Source organism: Buteo buteo, chromosome 14 (assembly GCF_964188355.1).
Source record: "Buteo buteo chromosome 14, bButBut1.hap1.1, whole genome shotgun sequence".
NCBI classification, from domain to species: Eukaryota; Metazoa; Chordata; class Aves; order Accipitriformes; family Accipitridae; genus Buteo; species Buteo buteo.
Genome location: NC_134184.1, coordinates 32,157,710 through 32,176,723, shown reverse-complemented (window position 1 = coordinate 32,176,723; position 19,014 = coordinate 32,157,710). Strand labels below are relative to the sequence as shown.

General features: G+C 45.5%; 2 protein-coding genes across 6 annotated transcripts; both read right to left on the bottom strand.

The window, feature by feature from the left end:
* Window positions 1-1,719: 1,719 nt before the first annotated feature.
* KCNRG (potassium channel regulator) lies at window positions 1,720-6,594 on the bottom strand. The gene is made up of 2 exons (XM_075046269.1): window positions 6,017-6,594; window positions 1,720-4,093 (listed from the first exon to the last, which is right to left on the bottom strand). The coding sequence occupies exons 1-2, from the start codon at window positions 6,592-6,594 to the stop codon at window positions 3,841-3,843; spliced, it is 831 nt and encodes a 276-aa protein (XP_074902370.1). The 3' UTR covers window positions 1,720-3,840.
* Window positions 6,595-8,257: 1,663 nt separating this feature from the next.
* Window positions 8,258-18,722, bottom strand: TRIM13 (tripartite motif containing 13). 5 transcript variants are annotated; one of them, XM_075046265.1, is made up of 3 exons: window positions 18,600-18,722; window positions 18,281-18,464; window positions 8,258-9,492 (listed from the first exon to the last, which is right to left on the bottom strand). In XM_075046265.1, the coding sequence occupies exons 2-3, from the start codon at window positions 18,380-18,382 to the stop codon at window positions 8,260-8,262; spliced, it is 1,335 nt and encodes a 444-aa protein (XP_074902366.1). In that variant the 5' UTR covers window positions 18,383-18,464; window positions 18,600-18,722; the 3' UTR covers window positions 8,258-8,259. The 5 variants fall into 5 exon arrangements, with proteins under 5 accessions (XP_074902366.1, XP_074902365.1, XP_074902368.1 ...); XM_075046264.1 differs by lacking the exon at window positions 18,600-18,722 and having other exon boundaries at window positions 18,281-18,598; XM_075046267.1 differs by lacking the exons at window positions 18,281-18,464; window positions 18,600-18,722 and adding an exon at window positions 12,591-13,123.
* Between the last annotated feature and the right edge of the window lie 292 nt (window positions 18,723-19,014).

Sequence of the window (19,014 nt, the reverse complement as noted above, 5' to 3'; positions counted from 1 at the left end):
ACCTCAGAAGGGAAGGTGCAGTGAAAATATTGGCCACTACTTCTTCTAAATAACTGCCTCAGCGCCTGCGGGACAGGCTGCATACCACTCCGAAGGGGGCACGGAAAAATTGCCATCCTGGTTCGGTAACACTTCACAGTAACATGAATAATCTTGAAGGTGGAGGGCAGCAGCTACCCAGGCCAGCTGGAGACCCTCCTAGTAAATTGATGCGATTTTTGCATTCGTCTGAAAAAAACCATACTTTCACCCTTTTCTCCATGATTACTGCTGTTTAGTCATAGCTTGCTACACCACCTGTAGCTCTTCCATCACTGCTTCCGCTGTCTGTATAAAGAAATCCAGGGAGGCACTTTCCTTTGAAGAATCAGCTTAATACCAAATTATCTTCAGTTAGAAGTCCTGGTTATCCTACCAGTCTCAGTCAGACACTTCCAACAAATTTCTGTCAGGTTATTGACACACACACACGCTTTCAAACTTATTTAAGCAAATATCAGTTAAAAAAAAAACAACAAAAGTGTTGTATAAGAGCCTAATCACATTCTCTGCAGGTGCACAACTGAGAGAAGGTGACACGTCCCAGTTCAGCGCTAAGTAAGAACAAATGTTAGAAGAACTTTGGGAATCCAAACTTGCTGACGGTCAAATGCTTCGCTTCAAAAAGACGTAGCCTCGCAGTACGGCGTTACTCAAGGTCAGGGTAAAGCATGTATTGTTCTTTACAGGACAGGAACTTGCACTGGTATATTTTTCCAGAGGCAAAATATTACATTCACAGAATTATGTTTGTGCTGAATAAAAATTAACCCACAAGAGGAACAAAGTGTTCAGCACTAGCCCATCACAAGTTGTTACTGAAATGGTTCTACCAAATACTCATTTTGCCAAAGCCATGGAGCATGAGTGATGGCACAGGTTAAAACTCCAGAGCTTTTTAAAAATGGAAATATTTCATACTTTCTTTCACTTTATTTAAAAAAAAAAAGTAATCCAAACTTCTCTTGTCACAGTGGCTGCTGCAGCAAGGAAAATAAACTCACTACTTTTGCAGTAGGTGAAGTAGCGTAATCTTCTTACTACAAGGGGTTCTGAAACTAGTCTTAACTTTACACTGCTGCTCTCAGTGATCATTTAACATGTGATGTTCAAGTCCTTTTTTTTTTTTTCCTTTCCCTGTAAAAAGTTGTCACTTTTGTCTTGTGTTTCTTGCTGTTATTGGTAAGTATCTTCACCAATAATATTCACAGTCACTGACTCACTCGGTACTCACCACTATTGGTTTGTTTTATCCCAATTGGAGGAATGGGAACTTTTCTGGAAAGTCAGTCCATGCACCTCAACATGAACTTAGAAAACAAGTAGTGTTGTCTTTGTAGGACAGCAACCTGTCGGGACAGTGATCCCATACAGCTGGACGCTGTCCCACCCCAGTGCTGCCATCAGCAGTGTGACCTCCAAGGCCACCGTGAGACGGGTCTTTGACACAGACCTTCACGGAAGGTCCTCACCGCATCACAGCCAGGCCAGGCTGGAAGGGACCTCGGAAGATCACCTGCCCCAGCCTCTCGTGGGTTGTCACGCTTTAACCCCGTCTCGTGGGAACTCAGCCCCACGCAGCCGCTCGCTCGCTGCCCCCGCCTGGGATGGGGGAGAGAATCAGAAGAGTGAAAGTGAGAAAACTCGTGAGTTGAGATAAAAACAGTTTAATATGTAAAGCAAAAGCTGCACACAAGCAAACCAAGGAATTCATTCCCCACTCCCCATGGGCAGGCAGGTGTTCAGCCATCTCCAGAACAGCAGGGCTCCATCACGCAGAACGGTGACTTGCGAAGACAAAAGCCATCGCTCTGAACGTCTCCCCCTTCCTCCTTCTTCCCCCAGCTTTTAGTGCTGAGCATGACGTCCTATGGTCTGGAATGTCCCTTGGGTCAGTCGGGGTCAGCTGTCCCAGCTGTGTGTCCCCCCAACTCCTTGTGTGTCCCCCCCCCCAGCCTGCTTGCTGGTGGGACGGGGTGAGAAACAGAAAAAAAAGGCCTTGACACTGTGCAAGCACTGCTCAGCACTAACTAAAACATCGCTGTGTTATCATTAACACCGTTTTGGTCACAAATCCAAAACGCAGCCTCATCCCAGCTCCTCTGAAGAAAATTAATTCAGTCCCAGCCCAAACCAGCACAGTGGGAAAGGGAGCCCAGGGAGATTACCTGGCACCCTGTCCAACTGCATCTTGAAACCTCCAGCGATGGGGACTCCACCACATCCCTGGGGAGGTTGTTCCAGTGAATGACGGTTCTCACTGTAAAAAATGTCTTATAGGAAGACAAATACGAATACTGACAAAAAAAATCCCATTTGAACCAAAAGCCTCCACTCCTGCATTCCTCAACATTTATTATATTGCATAACCCGCAAGCAGCTGAGGAGAAGTAGTCCCCTAATCACTTTATTCTCAACCCAGAGAGCTCTAGACCAAGTGAAGAGGACCTTGTCGTTGCTGCTGAACTTCTGAACTTGTCTCGAGTTAAAACAAATTACAGCAGTAGCAAAAGAAAAGAGATGTCCGACAGCCGCACCACCACCCTGGGCAGATCCATTTCACTGAGACTCCTAAGGGCAAGAAACAGACAGGCGAGTCCCACCCCCCACCCCCATTTTTAAGTGCTGCAAATAAAGTCATAAATTCACGTTTTAGGGCTAATGAAAAGCCAGAACTAATTAGTCAGCCAAGAAAGCCCAAACAAGCTCTATTTGGCTGTTTGTAACTTTGGAAAGATAGTGTTTTATCAATAACAGAAGTCAGATTCAAATAACGAATCCTTGAAGTTATTGCTGTCTTCTTTCCCTGCCCTGAAGGGAGGACAAAAGATTCTTAGTTTATAAGGCCTCATTAACTTACCTCTCCTGGTACCTGAGCTAATTCTGGCATCGTTACAAAGCATTGTACGGGGCTAACAATCCCAAGGCTTTTAAAGCCACTTCGGCCAAGCCTTCCTCCTAAATATGTTTTGCGCTTAACAAGTGTTAAGAAATCCTATGTACTATTTTGTTTTAAATTGTACTATTTCATTGGAAGGACTGTTTATCACATTCTTTTTGTAGTTAAAGCTCTAAAAATTAACTGACCCTTTGTTCACAAAGACCTTTATCATTTAATTCTCAGCACTGAAGAGCAGCTTAATGCCTTCGGAGTGGGAGGAGAGGACAGAGGAGTATTCTGCAAGAGACAGTAACACATTATTTCGTGGACATTAGTGGTGGCTTCACAAAGCCACTTTCTCATGTCCGGAGCCATAAAGCAATACAACTTGGGATGTTTCTGTTACTTTGCTTTCAGCTAATTGCAAGAGAATCAGTGTACGTCTATCTTTTGAAAGCAGAAGCAATATTCAATCACTGAGGCGCGCATTCTTCCTCCAGCCACTTCTCCAAACTGCTGGGGTGACAGTTGTGTCAAGCTGTTATTTCTTCACATTATTTAAAATCTACTTACAGGTTAGCACAGAACATTAAAACGATTTTCTAGAAGGAATGGCTGATTTTTTGCAAGTCCTAATATAAATTCTAGCCACAGTGAAAACCAAAAACGACCCTTGAAAATGCTGGTATCTGGTCCACAAAACCAGTAGTGAACCTGTGGGTCACTTTTATTTAGAGTTGAAGAGGGTGGAGTGGTAAAAGGCAGGAAAGCAATTTTTTTTTTTCCGAATACTTGAAAAAAAAAAATCTGTTTGTTTGTCACTTCCCTCAATAGTTGCAGTTTCAAACAAGCCAACAAAAAAAAGGCCACTACCGCTGACACACCCCTCTTCCACCTTCAAAAGAGGAAAGGAAAAGCCTTTATTTCCCTTTCTGCACTTGGTTTCTCCTTGCCTGTGCTACCCCAGAGCTCCCTGGGGTTGGGTTCACCGTGACAGCAGGGCCTGCTGGCCTCTGCATCCTTTCAAAACTGTAGCATTCGACTTTTTCTTCACCGGAGACTGTCCTGGTGCTTATGAGGCGAAATCCATCTTTGAGCAAAGTGTCAAGCAGCAGGCCTAGCACATTAGTACCGTTAATCAGCTTTCTATTGTCAGGCTTTATGGAAACATACCTAAAATAAGAAAAAAGCAGTTACAACAGACTTCACTTCCTGAAGGATGGAATCAATTTCTCTGTAAAACAAACCAGGTCCTCAGACGGTGCAGGTCAGCACCGTTGCACAGGTTTACAGCAACCAAGGTTCTGGCTATTTTTTTCCTCCTTTGAGGACAATTCAACCCTTTCCCTCATTCTAAGAACAGTAATTCTCAGTTCACCCAGTTACAGGTTGGGGAAGAAGCGCTTCTCTTTCACCCTCACACCAAAACTTATTTTCTTAAGAAATAGCTGTGATGACCTCTACCTCACGTCATTTAATGGAGGAGAGGTGAATGGCATGCTCCGTATAATGCTGCAACGTAAGAGTAAACGATGGCAAGGACAGGGATGTCACATTGACCCCAACAGCATCACTTTTCATTCCATGGGATCTCTCTCTACGAACAGTGACGTTTATTGCAAAGTTACCTGGTACAGCAGGTCTTGTGGTAACAAGTACGAAAATCATTTTCACATTGCCTCAGATGATTTTACTCGATATAAAGTACAGTTTAAGAATCTATCCAGACATTTCAAGGAACAGAATTCAGGTAAAAATACTATTACAAAATACATAAGCTGACAGGGGTGAAACCGTTCCACAGTTCACAGGAAAGTACAGCAAACATTCATGGAAAGCACAAAAAAAGGCGAAAGAGTCCACGTCACCACAAAGACTAAAAGTTGATAGAAATTCAGCAGGCAGCATCATCAAACTTGACTTGTTTCATTACTCAGGATAAGGGTTTCTACTGATCTGCAGAGGAACATTTTTACCAAGTCTGAAGAAATAAAGGAAAGAATTGGGAATATCTTCCCCACTATTTAAGTTGCCACAACCTACTCAACCAATTGTTAGCTCAATAAAATTAGCAATACATTATAGAGTTAAGGTTTGGCATATAAATACATATTGCTTCGCAAATGCGAAGTGTTTTTTCTTCTACTTGCTTAGCTAAAGAAAGCTAGAAGAAAGATAAACTTTATTCATCATTTTTTTTAAATAATCAAAAGACTGCTATGTTGATTCATATATTCAGATAGAATAACCCTTTTGGGAATATTTCAATGAAATTTCCATAAAATTCCACATGTTCTAACAGCCACAGAGGACAAATTAGGTTACATTTTCTTATATAGTAAGAACCTGTCTCCATACAATAGAGACATCCAGCAAAAGCTTGATTAAAAAATGTAAGTTGTCATTAGAATATGATACTGCTATCACAAAAATCACTGATACACAGTAATCTTAATAAAAAACAGAACCTGGCTCTGAATTCCAAGAACACCCACTGTGTAGCATATAGTTAATAATCTACTCCTTCTCCCTTCCCCCAATAAAAGGCTCTACAAAAGCTTTCCAGTCCCTGAATTGCTATCTTAGTTCCACTGGTGTTTTTAGCTCTGTTTAGCCATTCTCTTTTTCTTCCTTTCCACATGAAAAGTCTTTTGGACCATGAGCTAGTGGAGATTAAAGGCTTCCCCACTACTTCACTCCCTATTTGTTTTGTTTTCTCTGCTTCATTTTACCCTGTGTTTTTCAAGTCCTCTAGAAGGTCACTGATGCCATGAAGTTCTAAAGCCTGGGAGAGAGAGTGAGGAGGAAAGGGCAGAGAGAGAGAAAGACCCAACAGAACTCAAAAACAAACACCGAGAACAGTATTTTAGGAAGCTGAAGAACGGGCAAATCACCATAACAGAAATTAAACTGGGTATTCCAGAACTAGAAAAAGATAACATTAAACTAGCAGAAAGAAGGAAACATGTTTCTTTTCTCTCAGAGAGCTGTCCGATAGTTTCTTTAAAATGAGCTTTGCTAGCACATAGCATGTACTTCAGGGACTAGAAGTCACGAAGACATTTCCATAATGAGAAGTCACACTAGGGAGAGTACCTGGCCACAAACTGGTCACCAGCAGAGTAGTCATAACCGCACTGAAACACCATGTTGTGATGAGAAGGCCTTTCCAAAGGAAGTGGAACAAGTGGTTTCTGAGAAGGAAAAGGGCTGTTCCAGCTCTGTCCTGACTGCTGCCCTGTAAACACAGTGATCTGTTCAGCTAGTGTCTCAACGGTGGTACTGCAGGAACCGAAGATCTGGAATAAGGCCTGCATCTCTTGGAGAGAAAAACGCACTTCCAAGATCTCCAGCCTTGGCTTCAGCAAGTGTTCCTGGCTCAGGAGGTCGGCCAGAGGGTAAAGTCCATAGAATTCTGCTTCTCTCTGCAGCCTCTGATAGTCTGAGAAATCAGTAGGTAAGGAGACCTGGAGAGTCCTCAAGAAGTCCATGATGTAGCTAAACAAAGTTCCATCTCTGTCCACAAAAAACTCTCCATTCACCAGTTTAAATTCCGGGTCATCGCTGTTCAACATCCGTGCTAACCTGGACTCGGGGAACTGCTGCAAGGTAGAAGCCCGGGTTACAAATCTCACACCTCCCACGCTCAGAATGACCACCTCTTGATTACTCATTGCTATCTCGGCCACTCAAGAACTGTAAGTCTCTGATCTACGTGTTTGTGACTTGATCTTTCCTAAACTGCAAGGCATCTGCAGCTGCAAGAACCATTCAGTGCTTTCAGCAAGTGTTTGGAGTGAGGTGTGGAGCAGCGACAGGACTCCCAGGCAACAAAGATGTAAATATCATGTACAATGGTTTTGTTTGCAGGGCTTGGTTGCTTGGAAACTTTGATTCTTGGAATTTAATGTTTTATTTTTTAAATGAACAGCTTGCAAGGACTACTGGAAGACAGTAAATTGACTGTCACAACTTACCAAACCTTGAGAGAGGCCAACGAATATCCCCAAAATATGACAACAGGCATGCATTACGTTTGTTTCCCGGAAATGTCAACTAAATGTTTTCATTCTATATATTGCTGTTCATAGGACCACTGCAAAAAGAGGTTAGATGAGCTTCAAGCAACATATTTCAGTACCGTATGCTCTTAAAGAAGGGCACTTCAGAAAACTCAAGCTTACAGTTTGCTTTAAATCAGTTATCCTACAGCCAAGTCAATACACTCAGAAAATTCAATTAATTCCTGAAACAAGGTACACGAAAATACAGTAACAGTAGAAGAGCCTATATATGTTCCAACACTAAAGCACTTCCAAACACCAACAACATCCATACTCCCGCCACGTTACATGCTCTCTTCCAAGGAATCATCCCAGCACTTTTCCTGGCTTTTGGAACACGATCTGGAGAGACACAGAGGGAGAGAAACTGCTCTGCCTGCCACCTTTGCAGGGCTAGAGCGCAAGCTGCCTTCCTGTTGCTGACCCGTGCGTGCCTTTCACCGCACTGAACTGTTTACATTAAGGCCACTTTTTAAGAAAGTGTGGCTTCAGAACAACATGGATCTAACAAGACAGCTCAGTTACCCAACAATTTGATGTTGGAAAAGTAAACTGCAAAATATGTACTATCTGCAAAGTAGTACGTACTATCTTGCCGCTTGTTCTTCTGTTTCCAACCTCAACCGATTTCTCTTTACCCCTAGAATTTATGCTTGCCCTGAAGATGTATTTTTGCACAGAACATGTAAACAATATCCAGTATCTACAGTAATCTGAATGCACAGGATAATTACAATATTTGGTTATGCAAAAAAATACATAATCTATTTCAGTGAGAAGTAACGTCCTCAGACAGAAAGTGGTTCCAGAATGTGAATGATACACTCTGTATTTTGTATCAACAAGCCTCTCAGGACAGTGCTCTTCTCAACCACAACTGTTCTTCCTCTTTCCTAACCACCTCCCAGTTAAAAATAACTTTTTTTTTAACTATGACCTTTTAGGAAGTGACACTTTTTATCTTATTCTACAGTTACATTAACATTAAACGAAGTACACAGTTTGGCCCTATATTTTGGTAAGAAAAATTATTTACAGTGAATAATATTCACATAATCACCACTGAAAGAAGAATCCAGAAACAATGTGTTTTTCAAAGTTCCATTTCATCTTCCAGTTTATCAGTGCTGAAACTATGTGAACAGTATGAATGTTTTGGAAACATTTCGAATCTTTGAATGTTTCCACTGGAACTCTTAAAAAACCAATTAATTTTAAGAAGTTCTATGTTTTCTTCACCAGATCTCTCTTAGTTCTTATATTTCAACAGGGACTTCACAACAGTTTATATTTGCACACAAACTGTGCAACATTATCCAGTACAACCAACGTATAGTTTTTACACTTTTCTCTTAGAAGTGAAGCTCCATCTGTCATCTGTTCCCAGTAAAAGACTGCATGATCTGCTATCTCCACTGTATCTGCCAAATAGGACAAGCTAATTGTAAAGAATTGAGATTTCCAGCACTGGAGATTGTCAACGACTGACTCCACGAAGGACATTCTGGTGACAGCAAGAATAAGCAAGCAAATAAGAGAGTTCACTATAAATCTGCGTGAAAACACCGAGGGAATCTTGAATTTAAGAGTGTTGTTTTCCTGAGGCAAGGAAAGTTTGTCCACATCAACTAGTTTTATTCCATTCCACTGGCTGGTATCAAAGCTCTTCATTGTAGGGCTGATGTCCACACTGGAACAAGGTAAAGGGGTTTCTTTGAGCACCTTGATTTTTTCCCTGAACTCCTGCATCTGTTGCAGAAATATAATGGGTTCAGACACATCTTTGAAGGCCTCCGCGATGTTAAAAGCCATCCGTTGCTCTTGCAGAATTGTTTTCAGTTTATTGATTTCCGGGTCATAGGCCTGCATCACTGCAAGCTTCATGGTCTCAAAGTCAGAGAGAATCTCATTTCGTTTCTGCTCCAGTGTGTGCTGCAGCTTCTCAAAGAACTCCTTCACTTTGTCAGAATCTTTGGTCAGCATCTGCAAAGCTTTCCTCTTACTGGTTTCTAAAGTATCCAGTCGCGAGAGGGCATCTCCACAACGCCAAGTTTCAAAGCCCTGAAACAGGGTTTCAAAAGCCCGCTTCTCCTGGGAATAAGCTTCTTCAATAGAACAGAAAACGTGCTTTGTGTGGTCACCACGGGTGGCACATACCCCACAGATCAGCTGCATGTCTGTCCGGCAAAAAATGTTAAGGGGTTGCCCGCTGTGAACTTTGCACACAGGCATTTTCGGAGTTACTTTGATTTTGTTATACTTCTCCACGATACCTTTCAGGGAATAGTTGACTTGCAAGCTGTTGACTCCAGTAACGGGAGTTTCCTTCCTGCACGTGGGGCACTTGAAAGGGGACGGCCTCCAAAGCACATTCCTCACGTTTCCCTCAAGGATTCCTTCCAGACACTTTCTGCAGAAGTTGTGTGAACAGGGCAGGACACGAGGATCATCAAACAGGCTACAGCAAATGGGACAGGTGAGATCTTCCTCTAGGAGCTCCATCATATCCTAGGAAAGAGAAGAAAGATGGTAATGGAACTTACAAAATTTATTTCTCCTCCAGGAAAACCACGCAAAAACCGACCTCCATCTGAGACACAGCTCAGTGAGAAAAGGATCTACTTTTTTCTACCGGATCCTTAAGACAGAGCCTCAGCTGGTTTTTTGCAGCCGGTCCAGTTACCTGTGGTATCTGGCCACCAGATGGCAGGCATAAGAACGCCTCATTGTTCAGGCAGAACCATTTTTGGACTCCAGGAGAAATCCTGGAAAAGAATGCTTGCCAAACCCAGCAAGGACTCTGAATGAAAATAACTCATGTACTCATAATAACAGTTCAAGACTTGCATCTTTCCTCACTGATGCAATACACAGAAACTGGATTTTCACAAAGGATACCCAGCCGATACGCCCTGCTAAGACTCGATTACTCTCTACTTGCTCAACTCATCCAAAGCTTACACTTTCAAACCCCATGCCCCACTACTCTAAGAAGGTCACTGAAACAGATCAGCTTCAGAGTTGCTTCAGCTACAGAATAGGTGATGTGGCTCTTTGTTCTACCTGCAAAGCCAAAGCTGAGTCACCACTCACCTAAAAAGTCAGCTTTTCTCTTGCTCCTGCAATGTTTTTAAATAACCAAGTGAACGTGTTATTGTTGAGCTATTCAGCACAAAGTTAAAGTTTCTCTTCCGCCCTCTTCCTTCTGCTAAAAAGAACAGGACGACAGGAAGACAATGATTTTGCCCCTATACTCTTGAGTCTTCCTCTTTATGAATAGCTCTCTCTTTCCAACTTGTACTCACAGCTTTTAGCCACAGTAGCAGCACAAAGATCAGTTTTGCTCATGTGTTAAGAGGATAATAACTACAAAACTAAAATGACAGTTCTCCATCTTTTAGTAAATGGAAATTCACAGTGCAGAAAGTATTTGCTCCATCTCCTTTACCGGGTAGGATTTTACTTCTTAGTTAGGGAGCTGGAAAAGCAGCTTTGCATGCCTGACAGCGAGGACAGCAAACCACTGCAGAAAATGCTTACTACAACACGTTCCATCAAAATTGCAGGACAAACATTGAAGACTTTCATGCTCCTAAAAATACAGAAAACATACACAAAAAGGTTTCATGATCCAAATAAAACTGTCCTGTTGCATTCCAACCCCACTTATCCAATCAAATAATTATGCTTTACAAATATAACTGAATTTCAAAACCATTATATGACATCATTAAAAACCTCGGATTTTAAAAAAAGAAACAGGCAAGTCTACGAGGGTTTTTTTCCCCCTCTTACAACACCAGTAACACCAAACCAAAAATACTGAAAACTTGTATGCCTGCTTGGGACAGTTGAACTTCTGTCTTCTTTAGGGCATTCATTTCAGAGCGTAAGCTGCCTGTGGATTGAAACATCCCTTTGTATTAGCAACTTGGTATTTGTGTGAGGAACTACAGCAACATTTCAACCTCTCCATTGGGAATTTCTCCGTGTAACTTCTGATCCAGGTTTGGACGGCCCTGGAATTCCCCGCTCATAGCACACGGACCAAATGGCACAGTGGTTCCTTCCTTCACCTGGGCTACATAAACTCTCTGGGTAGAAACCCAGCAGATGTCACCCATCAGAAAGAGCAACTTGCACAGTTTTATCATTAGGAAGAAGAATGGCAAAACAAATCAAACCATAAAACGCAAAAACAACCACAGCAGCTTTTTCCCACACTCCAGAGAGAAATTCATTTAGCATGCTTCTCAGCACAGAAGTTGGGTTTATCAGCCAGCAGCAGGCTGAAAGCAAAACCAGAATTTCACCAAGCTTCAAACAAAACAAAAAGATAGCTCTTGAATTGCAAGTTTCCCGCAATGGCGTGTAAGTATTCTAAATAAAACTTGGCCGAGTCGCGCTGCATTTCCATGAGCAGTTGAGCTCATCAGGAGAGGTCTGGTCTCCCTTCCTTCGCAAGCACCCCGGTCCTTGTCAGGACCTCCTACGAGCAATTCCACCAGCCCTCTGTCAGGCTGGCGTGTTGAATCAGCCCAAAAAAAAGGGTCCCACGCAGAAAAAGGCAGGAGGGAGGGAGATGGGAGCTCCTGCTCCCAGCAGCAACAAGCTTAACTCTGCTCGCCCCACCGAGAGGAACCGCAAGCTAACGGAGAGTCAGCGCAGACATTTTAACGCGGAATGATTGACCCCCGGGTGCAGTAGGTACCCCAGCAGCCAAAAAGAGCTGAGGGAAGTGGCCCGTGCTTTAAACCTGTTATTTCAGGGCCAAAGCTGGTTTCTTTTTCAAGGAGTACCAGGTAGGTCCAACACGTTCAGCCTTCAGAAAGCTAGAAAACCCTGCAGAAACAAGCAATCCTGCCTCGGTGCAGTCACCAGCCCCAGAAATCCCGTTTCGCTGACAGGGCCGGCCGATCCGCCGGGCGCAGGGAGCACCGCCAAACCCCTTCTCCTGCGCTCCCCTCCTTCTCCCTCTGCCCCGGGAGAGGTTCCCTCGCTCCTTCGGCTTACAAACACCCTCCTGCCCGGGGTGGTGGTGGTGGTGGTAGGGGGGGGGATCCCCGACACCCCCCTGAACGATGGCGTTCCCGCCGGGCCCGGCCCTGCTCCCCCCGGCCTGCCCTCCGCCGGGCACCGCTTCTCGGGGAGGAGGGCAGCCCTCGATGAGGGGGGGGGGGTCGGTCTGCCTGCCCTCGCCCCCGCAAAGGATAACAACCGGGAGGGAAGAAGGCTGCGAGCCAAACCACCGGCGACGGCCGCGGCCTTCGCTTCGCCCAGCCGGGCCTGCCCCTCCGGGCCCAGCGCCGACCACCGCTCCCCGTCCCGTCCCCCGATCCCCGGGCTCCGTTACTCACCATCCCCGGCCGGGGACCGCGGAGAGGGCAGGCGGAGGGAGCGGGGTTTGCCTCGGCCGCCCCCCCCCCCGCCCCGCCGGGCCCCGGCTCCCTCCCCGCCTCACCTCGGCGGCGCGATCCCCAAGGCCGCCGCCATCCGCCCGGCCCCTTCCTCGCTTCGCCCACAGAACCCCCCCCCGTCCCCTGCCCCGAGTGGGGAGCTGCTCCCCGCCGTCCCCAACCGGACCGAGGGGGGGTGAGTGCACCCACCTTCACCGGCGGCCGCCGATCCGGCCCCCCTGCGGCTTCTTCCTCCTCCTGCTCGGCCCCGGCAGCGGCGAGGAAGAGCCCCCCCGGGGGGCTGCCTGCAAGGGAGGGAAGGGACGGCGCGGCAGGCCGGTGGATGCCGCTTAAATCCGAGGCCGAGCCCCCCGAGCCCCTGCCCCGGGCAGGCAGGCAGGCAGGCAGGCTGGCTGGCTGTTCCGCCGCCGAGATATTGTCTGTTGTTGTTGATTAACTCTGCGAAACTGGGACTCGGGGAGCGCAGCGCGCAAGGCTGCGCAGCCCGGCGAGGAGCTCCTGAGGAGCTTCCACCTCCTGAAAGCACTCGTGAAGAGAAACAGCGTCTTTAGCCAGATGGTAGCCTTACGTGCTTCGTAAAAGGACGGAGACGCGTCCCTGTTTGCCTTAAGTATCGTTTCCTACTGGGGAATCTCTTGGCCTGTCGAACCTGCGCAGGTCTCCCCAATAACACCGACTAGTCACGGGGAGACGGGGCAGGGGGGATCCCGCGTCCGCCTGGGAAGACCCTCCGGTTACAGGACTTACAAAACTGCGGCTCCAAGTGCTGAGACTGCGGGGAACCTTTGCGATCTGTATCTTTTTGGCAGTCCTTCTGTTAGTTCGCGGTCAACATAAGACTTTGTGAAACGCTACGTCAAAAGCCGTGCCTAAAACGCGCGGTACTCTGCCTCCGGCATCCCTGTCACTCCCCTACTCTTCGCTCACCCCTGCAGTCACGTCGCTCATCGGCACAGGGGAGACGATTCACGTTCGATACTACCGATACTACCCACACACCTAACGTCACAGGCTAGACTGTACTTCCACCAAATGAAGCTCCCTCAGGCACCTGACATCTTTCTTCCGATTGTTTAAGAATCTGGATTTTAAAAGCCATTCAATAACACGCAGAGGCTGTGCTTCCCCAGTTTACTGCAGCCAGAGGAGGAAGAGCTCTCTTCTTCCTCGCCTTTCCTCCTGCTGTCTCCACCGGAGCTGGCCTGCCCTCTCAGCTGGACTCAACGGGAACAGTTTGACCAAGGACAAGTATTTCTGAAAATCCCCCTTCAGAGTGCTTACACATTTGGGCATTTCATCCACTACCTACAGGAGAACAGTCCCAGAAAGTAGAGTTGCTGCACAAAAGCAACAAAGACTTTTAGGTGCACTTCAGCGTCGTGCTTGTTTCTTCTTAATTGTCCGGCATCTCCTTTGCTGTTTATTAAAAACAAGTAATTCCAGGTAGTTTCTGAAAAGTGAGAGCTTAATGCATTCCTCAGCCACCCAAATTGCATTCAAGCGATATCCCAATGCTTGCACATTTACGTTTTCCAAGTACCCCTTGCCTATGCTTTCCCAACATCAAGAATTTCCCGATTCTACTCATCTTCTCTTTAATTTTATGTTAAAGATATTAACAACAACATGGCATTTTAGATTCCTCACTCATAATCAAGCTCATATACTTCTCGTGTAACTTTTTTCCTGATATATTTTTAGAGTACATTTTATTCTCCATTAATTCTTTGGGCTGGTCCTACTCTGTCTCCTTATAAATGAAGGAGGAGCTGTATGGGCATAAAAGTGGACGCCTGCCCGCCTGGGATATCTCCTCTTCATTAGGGCCATCGGAAAATGTTCTTGTCCCTCCTTGCCTGGGCTTTCTTCTCTCAAAGATGAAAGCTTAAACTTCTGGGCAAACCCAGCTTGGGATTTCTGTGACAGTGCCCAGCCAGCACAGTACTTAAGTGTACCATGGCTGTCCTGAGTGTGATCAAATATAATTCGGGCATTTTACTACTTCTATCTGACTGACAGAACAACTGTTTTGCACACATCTTCCATATACTCTATACTATTTTTACCTCCTTGTTGTTTATAGAGGTTTTTCAATAGCAGTTTGCTTATGAGCTTGCATTCCTGCATCTGAGGGCACAGAGTGTCTTCCTGAAGCAGCATCAGAGGCTGTTTGTTGAAGCTTCAGAGAAATGTTCTGGCTGATGGAAAAGAGCATTAGTAGATTTGTGGCAATATTTCCCTATCTAATAAGGAAACAAACCCAAGGGAAATCTAGGCTCAAAGGAGAGGCCCAGCTTGAAGGGAAGTGTTAGTATAAAAGTCACTTACCCATGGGAGGGTTGAAAATACAGGGGTAGGAGTTTGGAAGGAATTATAAAATCGTGGCAACTTCCAGCTTTATGAAACAAACACCATGTTTGCTGTAAGACAAAGGGATAGCGCCTACTGTCATCTTTAAACTACAGAGAGAACCCAGATCATGGATCTTCTACTCAGTGTTATGACAGCAGATTTCTGAGACTGAAGCTGTACACTGTGGTTCAGTCAGTGAGCTCAGAGCTGACCGCTACTGTACCCTCCTCGCCTGTACCAGCTCTGCCAGCCTCGGCAGATGCTTTACCGAGCTGATTCGACCCGCTAAGCCAGCAGAACGTTATTCCCTTTTCTTTGCCAGGTGAGTTTGCTGCTGATTCAATGAGTTAAACCAGTTCAGTGCAAGATTAGACAATCACCAGGTCTAACATCAGAGGAAAAGAGGAACAAGATTTTTCCCTTTCTGTGGAAGCAAGCCATTAATGTGACTCAAGCTGTAACAGCTAATTTTACCCTGAGAGGTAGATTCATGGGGGGTTAAGCCAAGCCGAGACTGTGCTACTGGCAAAAGAGATCATTCCATCCCTTTCCCTTCCCTTAGACATGTTTTCCCGATGCCTCCTCTCCGCTGGCTCCGACATTCATGTGGCCACATGTTAGGCTAGATCCACTTGCCAACAGAGCTGAAAGCTAATCCAGTTTAAAAAAAAAAAAAGTTTTCAGCAGGATCAATTTTGGCAGCCAGCTGATCCTGCAGCCTAACAATGCCAGGATGAGCCAGCGAGAGGGCCTGTTTCGGTGGCAGCCTGCACACACGTCAGCATAAACCAGAAGTGCCCCCACAGGCCATAATTTCACAAATGCTTCCAGCCAGCTATTGCCGGTGCTGCTGCCAAAAGTAACACAGCCTTGCCCTTCGGCCACACCAGCTGCTCATGCCAGGCCCCAGGCACCCCCTGTGCTGTGCTGGAGAAGATGTCGAACTCAAAACTGATTGATAAATGTAGCTGGCATTAAAAGCAGCTTTTTTGTGTGTTTTTTTTTTCCCCAGGTTTGTATTCCCCATCAGTAAGGCTCCTCTGAAGCCATGCTACCAAAGACCTGTCAGATTGTAATTGTCTTCTAGGGTGAAACACCAAGGCAAAGAGGTGAGTTGAAGGCATTTTCCAGTCTTATCCTTGGCTGCAAGTCTGCCTTTTACTTCCCATTGAAGGAGGTCAAGGCTTCACGTCCCGTCGCAGAGGTGTCAGAGCACACACAGAGTACACTCCGGTGTCGGGACAGTGACTTCTTGAAGCACGCTGCTTTTTTCAGCTGTGCTGGTGTGAGCATACCCTCAAGTGGAGAGAGGCACTCTGAGATGTACGATGTAGTCACTGTGGGGACCTAAACATGGAAATAAATCTGCAAGAGCTTTGATGCCAATAGCAGCTCGGCAAGAAGACGCTGTAAGATAACACGAATAAAGAAACTATTCAAAACACCTCCCTGTATCAAACACCTTACTCATGTATAAACGTTTCACAACTATATCGTATCTGACTACATTTCTTTTCAACAGATACATCTGGACTATATTAAACACTCCAAACGAGGGATCAGAGAAAGCAGTTTCTTGTTATTGTTCCATAAAAGCTACTTTTAATATGCATTGTAGAAATACCAGGCGTTAAAAATCCATGAAGGATCGTCAGCGATTGAAATGATCACTGCTGTTTTGAGATCTGAATTTCAGAGACTGCCTTGATATCTGCAGGGTCTCCGACGACTATTTTGGCAGTACTGAAAAGCTCTGTAGTTTTACATACAGAACTTTGACCCACACAGTTAACTAATATTCAGCACTTTGCCAGATTTTCCTGCGAGGGGAGGGAAATCGATGATGAATTCAGTTATCTCCTTAGCGTAACCCTATTTATTTACAAAGAATGTACAGCCACGTCCCATTTCCTTGCACGCAGAGGAAGCAAATGGGAGGGAGTACTGCGCGGCAGTCCAAGTTTGCTGCTCTAGCCAGGATGCTTGCCCAGAAGAAGCTGTCCCTTGGCTTTTTCTCAGGGCCATGCACCACTGCTTCTCCCACTGTCTGCTGGCTCTCGCGTGGTGTTTCCGGTCCCGGACATGCACACAGGCAAACACAGCTGCAACCAATCTGCGCTCTTGCTGCCGCGTTCGCAAGCAGTCCCTAGAGAAATCTCTCTGACTTTCCCCAAATTAGTGCTTGCTCATAGGAGTTAGCTCATCTTAGCGCTTGGCCATGTAGCCCTGTGCCGTGGGCAGCGGTTTCTAGTTTTTAGCTATCTTACGCCGTAAAAGAACTTGATTGTTCCTTCCCGAACAAAGCATGGCCAGCGTGCCTGTCGGTTTTAATGAGGTTTGTGATTGCCTATAGATCAAAGCTCTGCTCCGGTGAGTTTTTCTTATATTGCATAAAGAGGAAAGGAGAAGTGATCTCCAAAGTAAATAGAACAACGAGGAACAAAATTAATTTTCATATACAATTTCTTCTGCGATTTGGCAAGCGTCAGATTAACTGTATAAAACAGGAGACTTCCTACAGAATGTTAATCCTCACAAGAACACATTATAATGAAGATTTCAAAAGTACAAGCACAACCTGTTCTTCATCTGAGACCTTGTCTGTATCATCTTCCAAACCACAGGCCTGACCCTGGGAGTGGAAGGACTGCTTTCAATAAACAAACCTTGATTTTCCAGTCCTGCACCATCATTTACTTCTGTGCAAGTTGCATGGAGACATTACTAAATCCATTCCAGCATATTTAATAACTACTTTTTTCATTGGTTTTCACAGGTGTAAATGTCTCCACAAAGCTCGTGGCAGTGGAGAAGCAAGTCCCAGAGATTTTTACAAGCAGGGCAAAGAGGAATTATTTTTCTGAGAACTGATTAGTCGTGTTGTATTACATGCTGTAACAGCAGGAGAGAGTTCCCCTCTCTCCCGTGAATTTGGCGGTATCAGGGAACCTTTCTGAAACATACTTGTCTGCAGCCAGTAGATCTACTTTGCAGGGCAAATGAGAGACAGTTGTACTTTGTGAATGAAGCTCTGAGCTAGAGAACAAAACAAGTCAATGACCACCATTTTCTTTCAGCAGGATCTCCAAATACGCCTGCATTTGTGAAATGCATGGGACCGGGTCGTTTTCCTGTCCTTCTAACATGGTTCCCAGACAAAATGTCTGTGCTGCTACTGTTTGAGGAAATAAAGTTAAAACCCTGTGAGCAACAAACATGTTTAGGCATGCTGAGCATAATTTTCTTCCAGTGTGGGAGGGTCCTAAATACTTGGCCTCCCCAGTGAAAGAAATGCACATTCAAGAAAGGCAGAAGCTGAATTAACCCTTCATTACCACGCACAATCATACTTCTAAACATTGGGGCCCAGATCTTCATTTCCTTGGTGCAGTTCTTTGTGCGCTGTGAGAATTTTAGTGTTCAAATATGCTCTAAACAGGCTGACAAGCACATTTACAAATACTGTCCTGCTGGAAATGCTCACCTCATCCTCCAAGAAAGGCATACGAATAAGCCATGTTTCTTACCAGCCGACCAGCTGACTTTTGCCTTACTTCCACCGGACCGGCGTTGTTATCTGCTTGATTTTGTCCGGCGCCGGAGCCTTCACTCGGAGCACATGGACACATTTGCCGCTGTTCCTGTGCAACCCATTGTGACGTTGAGCTCTCACCAGCCGCTGTCAGGGTGCTCAGCAGCCAGGCTCCGCACCTGGAGGGAGACAGGATGGGTGCAGGGATGGGAGCTGCACTCACCTTGGTCCCCCGAGGCCTCCTGCCTGCCGAGCCCATAGGCACTGGAGCCAATGTGCTCGGCAACTTTTCCAAGCTGTGGCATGCGCTTTACCTTCACGAGTGCTGCAGTCTGCTGGCCTGTAAAACCAGCCTCCCAAGTTGTGAAAGTAGTGGAGCAGGAAGCTGGCAGGAAGGCACGGCCAGCCACTGCTCCCCAAAGCCCCATCCCCTTGAGTCCAAACGATTCGGCAATGCTGACTTCATGTGGCGAGATGCATTTGGATTCCCAGTGCTCATTTTGGGGAAGAAAGGGCTTACTGGGGCACAGAGAAAAAAAATGGGATGGGGACTCATTTGGAGGTTGAGTCTCAAAGTTGTTGTTTTTTTTTTTTTAAACTATATTAACATTTGTCATTTAGCATTTACTGTAACAAACCCACAGTGTGTGACAGACAATAAAAATCCCGCAGTGACTTAAATGGGACTAATTATGTGAACAACAAGCTACCAATGAGAATCATGATGCC

Bases quoted from the DNA above. Each gene is read 5' to 3' on its own strand.
- KCNRG (XM_075046269.1), bottom strand. From the start codon at position 6,594: ATGAGTAATCAAGAGGTGGTCATTCTGAGCGTGGGAGGTGTGAGATTT. The intron at 4,094-6,016 runs GTACTCTCCCTA...TTCTTATTTTAG, and splicing joins GGTGACCAGTTTGTGGCCAG to GTATGTTTCCATAAAGCCTG.
- TRIM13 (XM_075046264.1), bottom strand. From the start codon at position 18,544: ATGGGCTCGGCAGGCAGGAGGCCTCGGGGGACCAAGGTGAGTGCAGCT. The intron at 9,493-18,280 runs GTAAGAAACATG...TCTCTTTCCTAG, and splicing joins AAAAGTCAGCTGGTCGGCTG to GATATGATGGAGCTCCTAGA.